Source organism: Echinops telfairi, unplaced genomic scaffold (genome assembly GCF_000313985.2).
Source record: "Echinops telfairi isolate 266 unplaced genomic scaffold, ASM31398v2 ScPeMD7_6;HRSCAF=24_0, whole genome shotgun sequence".
NCBI classification, from domain to species: domain Eukaryota; kingdom Metazoa; phylum Chordata; class Mammalia; order Afrosoricida; family Tenrecidae; genus Echinops; species Echinops telfairi.
Window position 1 is genome coordinate 14,343,865 of NW_022103902.1, and position 10,994 is coordinate 14,354,858.

At 49.1% G+C, this 10,994-nt stretch overlaps 1 protein-coding gene across 3 annotated transcripts in view; it reads left to right on the forward strand.

The window, feature by feature from the left end:
- Positions 1-2,825, forward strand: part of SIDT1 (SID1 transmembrane family member 1) — an 86,735-nt gene extending 83,910 nt beyond the window's left edge. For all 3 annotated transcript variants that reach the window (XM_030884422.2, XM_004706404.2, XM_030884423.2), the window contains one exon: positions 964-2,825. In XM_030884422.2, the coding sequence (XP_030740282.1) occupies positions 964-1,026 (63 nt within the window). In that variant the 3' untranslated portion in view covers positions 1,027-2,825. The remainder of the gene's footprint in view (positions 1-963) is intronic.
- The last annotated feature ends 8,169 nt before the right edge of the window (positions 2,826-10,994 follow it).

The window sequence follows — 10,994 nt, forward strand, 5'->3', positions numbered from 1 at the left end:
CTTCATTTGGGTTTCAGTAATTCCTCTTGGTTACATTGCCCTTGATCCACGACCTACCAGGTCTCCTACACCCTCCTCACCACTGATTTGGATCACTCGTTATCCCTTGTCAGGAGGGACAGTTCTTATATAGTCAGATCCAGTGCAACAAGATCTCCTTCCTTTCAAGTCTTGACCCAAACGTCCCCTTCCAATAATGACTTCCTTGACCACCCTATCAAAAAAAATTAATCTCCTTCACCCTGCATCCCTAATTCGTCCCATCGTTTAACTGTTTATCGTTAGCATATGTTTCCATCTACTGTGTCTACCATTGGTTGCTGTCACGACTGTTGGTGTATTGATGTATAATGTATATTTACATTATTTGTTTCCTGTCTTGAGAGGAGCCCTGGTGGAGTAGTGGTTAAAAGTTAGGCTCTGATCCACAAGGCCAGCAGTTCAAACTCACCATCGCTCTGCAGGAGAAAGCAGAGCTTCCTGCTCCCATAGTTATAGCCTTGGAAACTCACAGGGCCAGCTCTCCCCTGTCCTGTATGAGTCTGCATCGACTCACTGGTGCACATGTGCGTGTGTGTGTGTGTGTGTGTGTGTGTGTGTGTTTCATGTGTGAAGTCCTCTCTTGAACATAAGCTCCATCGGGGCAGGATGTTGGTCCATTTTCTTCCACTCTATGAAAGGGCTTCAAAAAGGCTCATGGAAACAAGTCCTCTCTCCTCATTTCATTTTTCCAGGAGCTTTTTGAAGCCCCACATAGAGTAGCACATACGAGAGGCTCCATAAATAAACTCTGTCATTATTTTTCTGTAAGTGCCTGTTAAGGGCCTGGCACCGGTCGAGGGCCACAGGGGCATGACATCAGTGAGGGAATCTAGTTTCCCACCGTGCCGGACTTTGTGTGTGACCGAGAACTTTGTGTATGACCGTGTGTTCCTTGCCCTTCTCCTCCCCGGCTCATTTCAGGTTCTGTTAACTCTGGATGATGACCTGGACGTGGTTCGGAGAGACCAGATCCCCGTCTTCTGAGCCTCCAGCAAGTGTTAAGATGGGGAGAGGGGGCAATCACCCTCGGTGCTGTTTTCACAAAGAATCCACTACTGCAGCAGCGTCACCACCACCCAATGCCCCACTCACCCTCTTAGAGGCAAATCTGCTTGCATTCACCCAGGAAGAAGAAGAAGAGCTGAAGGGAGACTCAAACTTGCAAGGGGAGAGGCAGGCACTGGACAGAGACAAGCCCCAAAGAGCCAAGGCACATCCCACCCCCTCTCATCCATAGCTGGCGGGGTTGCAGCTGGCCAGACGCTGCACCAAAGTCAGTGCGCTCTCCTGGACTTGCCAGGTTTGGCGGAAGGATGCTACGCTCTTCCCTCCTGCTGCCTCTGTGCCCAGAAAGGAGAGTCACTCTGAGTTCCTCCTGAGAGACGTTCCTTTGGCCCCTGGGCACCTTTGCAACACCACCTGCTGCTTTAGACACCCTAAAGCAGGAGTGGGGGGGGGGCCCTCCGCATGTGGCGGAGAGATGAGCGCAAGGTGCCACCCACTTGAGGTAGATGCGCCAGCCCCAGCAGCTAGTCACCTCCTCAGAAGAACGGGGTGCTTCCCCAGACTCCTGGCCCAAGAGGAGGACACAGGATTGGGCTTTGACACAGGCTCCTCTTTTCAGGCTCCTGGGACCAAAGCCTAGTCCTTCGTGTCTGTATCTCACGGTTGTGTGTTGGCCCCATCACTCGGGCTCGCCCTTCTTGGGAAGGCTTTGTTTCTCCACAGACTTCTGGTCAGCTCCGCGGAAAGGCAGGTGCGGGGAAGAACAAGAGAAATGGTCTCCTGAGAGCTCGGTACCATCAGCGTCGAACAAACAGACCTCAACCTATGGACCTAGCATTCTGGAGACGATTCCGTGAAGGAGGAAGTGCTGACTCAGTTCTCCAACTCACTCGGCACAATTCTGGGCCCACGGCACCCTTGGGAAAGAAATGTGCATTCCAACCAGGGGTGTTTCACTAGGGGCCTCTGGAGCTGAGCCCTTTTCTATCATTGTGTGCATAAGGGGTCCTGGGGATTCTTCCTGGAGTTTTCAGAAATAACGTTCAACAGGTGAGAGCATCCACTCCTCTCTGGTGGCAAAGAGCCCGGTTGAGCTGGCACTTTTACCGTGGTGGCTGCCGCTGCTCCTTGGCTCCCTGGTGAGACGCTCCGTGTCCCAGGTGCATTCCCACTGCCTGGCCGCTCTGCCGCCGCGTTAGACTGTGTTCTCTTAGCCCGTGCGTCTGAAGTAGTCAGAGAACCCTCACCCGGCTCTGCACACACCGACAGCACCGCTTGAGAAACCAAGGTCACCTCCCACTGATGACATCGTCCTATTCGAAAACGCCTGTGGGAGGTCTGTCTGAATCACAAGCTCTCCCAGATTTTGAAAATGGAGAGAGAGGCTCTCAATGACGTATGAGGGGCCTTCAAAAAGTTGCCAAGGGGGAAATGAATTGAAAGATCATGGAATGTTTGCAGGAACTTTTTGAAGCCCCCTCAGGTTTTATGATTTTTCTTTCCTAAAATGTCTCAGATTTGTAATGGGCCTCCTGATAGTCTCACTCCTTAAAAATGGTTGACCACCACTAAGCCATACAAAGGCAACTAACTGGCGAAGCAAACAGTGGGGGGAAATTCTAAGCCTATTCAACTCTGGCTGACTTGACATCCTCCTTTGGATTTTAATGCACTAGTGGTTTCAGTAAGGAGTATCATAGAGGTTAGGCACTGGGCTGCTAACCGCAAGGTCAGCTGTTCAAAACCACCAGCCACTGCTTGGGAGAAAGACAGGGCATTCTACTGCTGTAAAGAGTTACAGTCTTAGAAACTGCGCATGGGCAGTTCTACCCTGTTCTATGGGGTCAATTCTGCTATGCGCCAGAATTAACTCGAGGGTAGTGAGTTTGAGTTTTGCATGCTTTCAGTTTTTAAAAAGACCCTGTATGGGAATGTGAGCAACAGAGTCTGCTCAGCTCCGTGGACAATTGCGAGTGTATTGTCCGATGCAGTCATTCTTTGGGCACTAATGCATTTCGGGAAATAAGCCTGTGGCCTGGTGCAGTAGCCCTGTGGAAACATGCATTGTGCTGCTGCGTTCTCAGACCGTCTCTCATCCCGTCAACCTTGTGCTATACAGCCTCATACTAGAGTCAGTTTTGAATCAGCCTACTCCAACACATCAATTCTAACTCTCTACAGGGTCGACCCAGTGTTTGGGGGACAGTCCTGTGATGGCCTTCGTGGGATAATAGGAGCACTCAGGGTAGGAGAGATGGCAGGGTTCATACAAGTTTAACTGTACAAGGCCCATAGGTGGCCCAATGTCTCAGGGATCCCAGTGGCCCAAAGAGCGAGGCACTTAGCTGCTAACTGAAAGGTTGAGGACCCCTGAGGGTAAGTGAGTTATGAGTTGCACTGCCAACAGCAAGGTCTGCCCTTTGAAGCCCAGAGTCTCGGAAACCCACAGGGCAGACCTCCTCTTTCCTGCAGTGTCGCTCCAAGTTCGAGTTAACTCCGTGGCAGGGAGAAGTTATAGGTTCATCTTTGCAGGAGAAAGATCTGCGTCCACAATAATCACAGCATAGAAAACCCTAGGGGGCAGTTCGACTCTGTCCCATGGCGTCCCTGGGCTTGGAAATCATTAATTCAGCGGCACCTAACAAGCCCAGGGCTCGATGGTTCCTTTCCCCTCTGCTGAAGAACTTCTCTCTTTTGAGAGCCAAGTTCAACAGTCTGGTAACCAGCCGGAGAGCGAGGGCCACAGGGCAGCGGTGTGGAGCAGAGGAGAGCCATGCCGCTGGCACAGGAGAGCACCCTGGCAGCCAGGCGAGCCAAGCCGGCCACATAAAACCGGACCTCTTCGCTCCGTGACTAAAGCTGGAAGGTCAGCCCACCTGTCTGCTCCGGAGGGCAAAGGGATGAGCCCGGTTTTATTTTAGCAGCCGGAGAAGCCCGTGGAAAACCAGAGCCTCTGTGGAGAAGGGACTTTCCGTGGCTGACTGGGAACCTCTGAGCCAGCACTTTGGGGTGAAGAGAGTGGCAGCTGCTTCCCAAATGTTCTGTGAGGACACAACCCGCCCGGGTCGGTTCACCAACGTGTACCCAGAGGTTTCCTACTCCAAGATAGGCTCACCGCCGTCTAAAAGTTGGCAGGTCAACATTCTGCACGGAGAGAACACGGTTTGGAAAAGATCGTAGTCGGTTATATTGCATAGCTGCTGGGTGGCCTTTGGCAAGTCACTGACAGCCTCTGGTCCTGAGCTACCGCAGGGACCTGACAGCACATGTGGGTGACAGAGGCTGAACCGGAGCGAGCACCCAGAGGGACAGCACAGCCTACACTGCTTTCAGCCCCACTGGAAGTTGAGGCATGAGCCTGGCTCTCTCTGCTCGAGGGCAGTGTTTCCCCCAATGGGCGATACTGCCCCCTCGTCAGCCCTGGAACAAGCCAGGGGGCCGCAATAGCAGATACCTACACTTTATTCAGAGTCTGTCATTGCCAGGAGGGTGCTGCTGCGTCACTTGTTTGTTGTTTTGCTTTTTTTCCTGAAAAGGGGAAGGTTGGCCAGATAAGCTTGGGAGCCTCTGCTCAGGGTCTCCCCCATTGAAACCAGGTGTTCTATTTCCCTGAGCCCTGGTGGGGGAGTGGGTGCACATTTGACTGCTGCTAACTACAAGGTCAGCAGTTCAAAAGCACCAGCCACCACCAGTAGAAAAACTGGGCTTTCTACTCCCATAATGAGTGGAAGTCTCAGACACACACAGGGGCAGTTCTGCCCTGTCCTATACGGCTACGCTGAGTTGGCATCGGCTTGATGGCAGTGAATGAATCCGTTCCAGGAGGTTCTGCGGGAGCCTGACCTTCGGAAATGCTACCCTGAGTTATCACAGCCCCCCGCTGTGCCCTTTGACCCTTGATACTCTGGTTCCAACTCAGATGAAAAAGAGGCTACCCAGATTCGGGCTAAGCGGAAAGGCGGGCTTGGGGAATGGCTCAGCTCACTACCACCACCTCTGACCCAGCATCTCAAAGGGAAGAAAACCAAGCAAGAGCCCTTACCACCAAGGCTTCGGGCATGCTGTGCACACGTTTCCCTGCCGTTCTGTAGGGAAAGCCTGGGTGTGCCCCCTGTGTGCGGTTGACGTTTACACTTGTGGATGACAAAACGGGCCCCAGACAGAGCGAGCGAGGTTGGTCCCTTGGTGTTTTGAATGACCAGCAGTGACTCGAACAGGGAAAGAGCTGCGAGTGACGATGCTGTCTGCCTCCGCCTAAAACGTACCGGCCCGGTGTGCAGTCATTTCTTTCTCACTTGTTTTAAACCCTGTTTCAAAGACTAGATAGAATTCTTTGTCTGTATGTTGCATATATGCTCAACGACACCTTTACTAACGCCACTGTTTCTACATGGATGATACAGTGATATTCCTCAAGCAGTCCCAGCGCTCTGGCCATTCTTTTCCAAGCTGGCTTCCACTGACAGAAGCCCAGGGCCCTCGGAGCAACGACTCCCCCTGCCCAGCCTCCCGCCCACCCCTGGGAGTCACTCAGAAATGTGGCTTTTTATGTATTTGTTTATTTCATAGAAGTGAGATCACACAAGGTCTGTTTTTGCAGCTATCTTATTTCACCTGGCATAATGTTCTTCACAGTTCATTCCTGTTGTAAGACTCTGTTTCTCTTCATGACTGAGTAATATTCCACTGCACGGACACACCCCATTTTCTTCATCTTTTGATAGATATTTAGGTGGTTCCCACCTTTGGGCTAGTATAAGAAGGGCTGCCGTGCACCCAGGTGTACAGCTTTCTGTTTGCATTCCTACTTTCGCTTCTTTGAGCTGTTTGCCTAGGACTGAGTCTTGTGGCTCCGTTTTAATATCTCCCTAATGTTCAGGGGCTGCTGTTGAGGTTAACTCCCTGTTAATTGTTAGGCTTGACCACGAGTGGTTTCCGATAAGCTGGAGAAGAGTCGGCCATCGCCTTCACCACTGCGTTGCTCAGAAATAGAAATCGAGTTCTGCCTTCCATAAGACCGGGGTGAAAAATCAAGCTGCAGATGACAGTATTAAAGACGATGGGCAAAGTGATGGATGGTTCAGGAAGCTCAAAAAAAGACAATACGCAATCACTGGAGTGAATGACACCCGGGTCTCCTACATAAAACAAAGCTCCCTGCCACAGAGTGGATTCTGACTCCTAGCGACCCCATAGGACCGGGTAAAACTGCGCTGGTAGGTCTCCCAGACTAACCCTTCGCGGGAGTAGATAACCTTGTCTTTCTCCTGAAAAGCAGCTGGTGGATTTGAACTTCTGACCATGTGGTTAGCAGCCCAACTCCAACCACTGCCCCTCTCACCTGCTTTTAGAAGGTGCATTTCCCCCTTTCTCCTCTCCTTCCTCATTCCTTCTTTGTCCACATAAGTACAACAGAAATTCATCAACAGGAAGAATGGAAGCCCCCCCCCCCCCGCAAAAAAATGGATCAATAATGTTACGTTGTGGAGATTGCAATCACTATATGAAACAAAATGTGTCTGAATTGTTGAGTGGGAAACTGATCTGTGAACTTTCTCCCAATGCACAATAAAAAGGGTTGTTTTCCTTTTTTTTCTTTTTTTAAGATCAGTGTCAAGAAGTATTTGGTGTAGGCACTGGAAGGAACTGGGCACAGCAATACACAAAACTCAGTCTCTTCCATCATCAGGTCTGAGGAAATGGCACAGGACCTCTGATTACACAGGGTCGAAGGACAATCCAACTCCGCATCTGCCCAAGCATGATAGCTCTGAGGCATAAGTCAGGCATACCTCCACCCTCCATCGATATCTTCTGAGACCAACCATGCTGCCCACAGAACTCTTTCTCTGTGGGTCCAATCATCCCTTGCAGTGACCACACAACGCTCACGGATAATACTTTTAGTGATGTGGGGGCTACAAGGGAAGTGAACAGGTCATAACAAGCCAAGATCAGAAAACAAGGATAAAGTGCTTTTGCCTGCAGCGTGCCTTTTGTCAGCCATGCCAATAGGCACAGCTTGCTCTGGTCCTTCCAGCCCTACAACCCCTTGGTGCCTGCCCTGCTCCATCAAGGGAGACAAAGCTCCTTTTGTGTTGACACATGCCCTACAGGCATCCCATTTTGCAAGCCGGCCTCCTGCCTAAAGTTCCTGGAGTCAGCTTCCCTCGTTGCATGGGCCAGGAATCCCACTACTCCATCCCTCAGTGTTGTTGCTGCAACTCTGCTGCCTCCCCATGCAGGGATCTCAGATGCACTTCACTCCTGGCTCTTCCTTCTTGATGATCATAGGATTCACTTCCTGCCTCTGAGATAGCTCACTCTTTTTTTTAATCATTTTATTGGGGACTCCGACAACTCTTTATCACAATCCATACTTCCATCCATTGTGTCAAGCACATTTGTACATCTGTTGTCATCATCATTTTCAAACATTGTCTTTCTACTTGAGCCCTTGCTATCAGCTTCTCATTCCCCCCCTTGTCCCCCTACCCTCCCTTCCTCCCTTATGAACCCTTGATAATTCATAAATTATTTTGTCATGTCTTACACTGACTGATCTCTACCTTTACCCACTATTTTCTGTTGTCCATCCCCCTGGGAGGGGGCTATATGTAGATCATTGTGATTGGTTCCCCATTCCCCCCCTCCCCCACCTTCCGCTTACCCTCTTGGTATCGCTACTCTCCTTATTGGTCCTGAGGGGTTTAATCTGTTTCGGATTCCCTGTGTTTCCAGCTCTTATCTGTACCAGTGTGTATCCTCTGGTCTAGCCAGATTTGTAAGGTACAATTGGGGTCATGATGGGGCGGGGGCAGGAAGCATTAAAGAACTAGAGGAAAGTTGTATGTTTCATTGGTGCTATACTGCACCCTGACGGACTCATCTCCTCCCCAAGACCCTTCTGTAAGGAGATGTCCAGTTGCCTACAGATGGGCTTTGGGTCTCCACTCCACACTCTCCCCTCATTCACAATGATATGATTTTTTTGTTCTGGGTCTTTGCCACCTGATACCCGATCCTATCAACACCTCGTAATCACACAGGCTGGTGTGCTTCTTCCATGTGGGCTTTGATGATTCTGAGCTAGATGGCCGCTTGTTTATCTTCAAGCCTTTAAGACCCCAGATACTATATCTTTTGATAGCCTGGCACCACCAGCTCTCTTCACCACATTTGCTTATGCACACATTTTGTCTTCAGTGATCATGCCAGGAAGGTGAGCATCACAGAATGCCACATTATTAGAACAAAGTGTTCTTGAGTTGAGGGAATACTTGAGTCGAGGCCCAATGTCCTCTGCTACCTTAATACTAAACCTATAAATATATGTACATAGATCTATTTCCTCATCATCATATATAAATCTATTTACATGCATGGGGTTGCTATAGCTCCAAGTTGGTTTGATGGTAACTAATTTAGTTCTTGAGAAATCTGTTCAGGGTGGTACAGGCTTTCTCCATCTATACCTCCTAGTCCTACAGCAGAATCAAAGCAAGGGGACAAAGCATTAGAAGGGATCCTGTTCTGGACCTGTAATTGGGAAAGAAGAGAAATGGGAATGCTTGCTAGCTCCCTGGGATATGTAATTTTAAAGAAACAGACATAATACTAATATTGCTCAAAAAATGAGAATTTCAAATGGCTCCTGGGGGTAGAACAGTGTATTACATATATGGGTGGAGCATTAAGAAGAAAATTGGAAGGAAAGAGGAATGAAAACTGTAAACCTGGAATCCCAAACGGAGGCTCTGAGAGCAGTGAGGCTCTAGCACGGGTGTTTTCTGTAAGTCTAGCAGATGGGAGCAGATGGCATTTTCCACCTGAGACATTCCTAAACGCTCTCAGTTTGGGATGTGGTATTAAACAAGAGGGTAAACTACACCTTGATGAAGATCTGGGGGGGAAGAGAGATGCTTTGGGAGGATAATGGAGTTTAAGGAGTGAGTTAGTCCGGGTAGACTAGAGAAACAAATTCATAGACACATGTGTATAAGAAAGAGCTTTATAGACAAGAGCAAGTGAATATTGAGAAAACAGCCTGGTCCAGTCCACGTCAAGTCCATAAGCCTGATACTAGCCCATATGTCTGATACCAATCTATAAAGCCCTCCTCAGATTCACGAAACACAGGCAATGATGCCAAATGCAGGAAGATCACAGACCAGTGGGTGGGCAGTCTTGTGGATCTAGTGGTGTGTTGTAAGTACCTCAGCACTGGCAGGGGTCTCCACATGGCTTCTCTGGCTCCAGAGGTCTGGCTCCTTCAGCCTCTTTCCATGTGTCTTCTCCACAGGGATGTCTTGCAGGGAGTGAGCATGTGCCCCACCTCCAGTGAGCTATTTATCTCCTTAGCCCCTCCAAATGATGTCAAGCTACTACCTGATTGACAGGCTAGGCTCCACCCCTCCACCCTGAATCCTCAGATGGACACCAGATTATGTAACCATCACAAGGAGTAAACTAGATCAAACCCAAAACTAGATAGAAGAGAAAATTGTTCAACTTCAGAAAGCATGCTGGTGATGTAGCTAATGGATAGAACCCACAAAACGTGATGTTGGTGAGAACCCTGGAGGCGTTGGTTGGGGAATGTGGGACTGATCCAAAGTGAGAGAAAGAAAATTATGAGGTGGTAGGTTTGTGGGTGTGAGGGCTTGATTTTGTTTGTTTTCAAGCAGACTGAACACAAAAAGAAACAGACCCCTAAGATCTACAGAGTAGAGCAATATTTTAAAACATCATCTTTGAACAAACAGGGAAGTTTGTTGTTCGTTGCCATCAAGTCCGTTGTAACTCACAGTGACCACACGTGTGCAGAGTTGCACTGCCCTCCATAGCGTTTGCAAGGACCTTTCAGAAGTAGGTCTTCAGGACTGATTTGCAAAGTGTCATTGGATGCGTTTGAACCGTCATCCGTTGGGTTCATAGTCCAGCAGCTATTTGGGCCATGTTTGTTGTTGTTGGGTGCCATTGTCAGTTCTGACCCATAGTGACCCTACACACAACAGATCCAAACAGTGCCCAGTCCTGTGCCAGCCTCACAGGTGTTCCTGTGCTTGAGCCCATTGTTGCAGCCACTGTGTCAAACCCTCTTGTTGAAGGCCTTTCTCTTTTTCCCTACGCCTCTACTTCACTAGGCATCATCTCCCTCTCCAGGGGCTGGTCTCTCCTGACAGCATGTCCATGAAAAAAAAAAATTCTCACCATCCTTGCCTCTAAGGCGCATTCTGACTGTTTTCTTCCCAGAGAGATCTGTTTGTTCTTTTGGCAGTTCATGAGAGTTTCCGTACTCTACTGCATGCTTACAACCTCCCAAGCTGGTACGATCTGCCCCGTCATGCCTAGAGGAAGACCACACTGTTCTTCCCAGATCAACGGGGAGAATAGAGAAAAATAAAACGGTCTTTTGTACAGAGAGGCTGAAGTATTTCATAGGAAAGAAATGAAAACTGCAGTTTTAATCCCAGCAGAGAACAGAGTTCTAGAGAGAACCGTTTCTGAGATGGGAATCATCTGGATCTGTCTTTGCAAAATTAAAAACCATGCCAGTTCTTAGGGATTTCCACAGTCTCTTTCTCTGCTGGAGGCCAAGTGTGGGCCTGGGTTCCTTTTAGTGGGATCACACTATTGGATACCACCTCTCTCCATACCCATCTTCAACCATTGAGAGATTGAGGCTGGCAGAACTGATTATTAAAATAGCAAACATTTCTCATCAATCAAGCGCTCTACCAATAGTTTTCTAGTTAACCCTTAAAACACCCCTATGAAGTAAGTGCCCAGTTTCCAAGTGAAGGACCTGAAGCATCGAGAAGTTACTGATTATGAGGCAAAGTGGATGCTTCAGACCCCTGAGCTCAGAACCAGAAAGAAGATTAGGTGACAAGATCAGAAAGAAGGAAGAGCAAGCTCTGTGTGAGAATGGAGACTCCACTGAT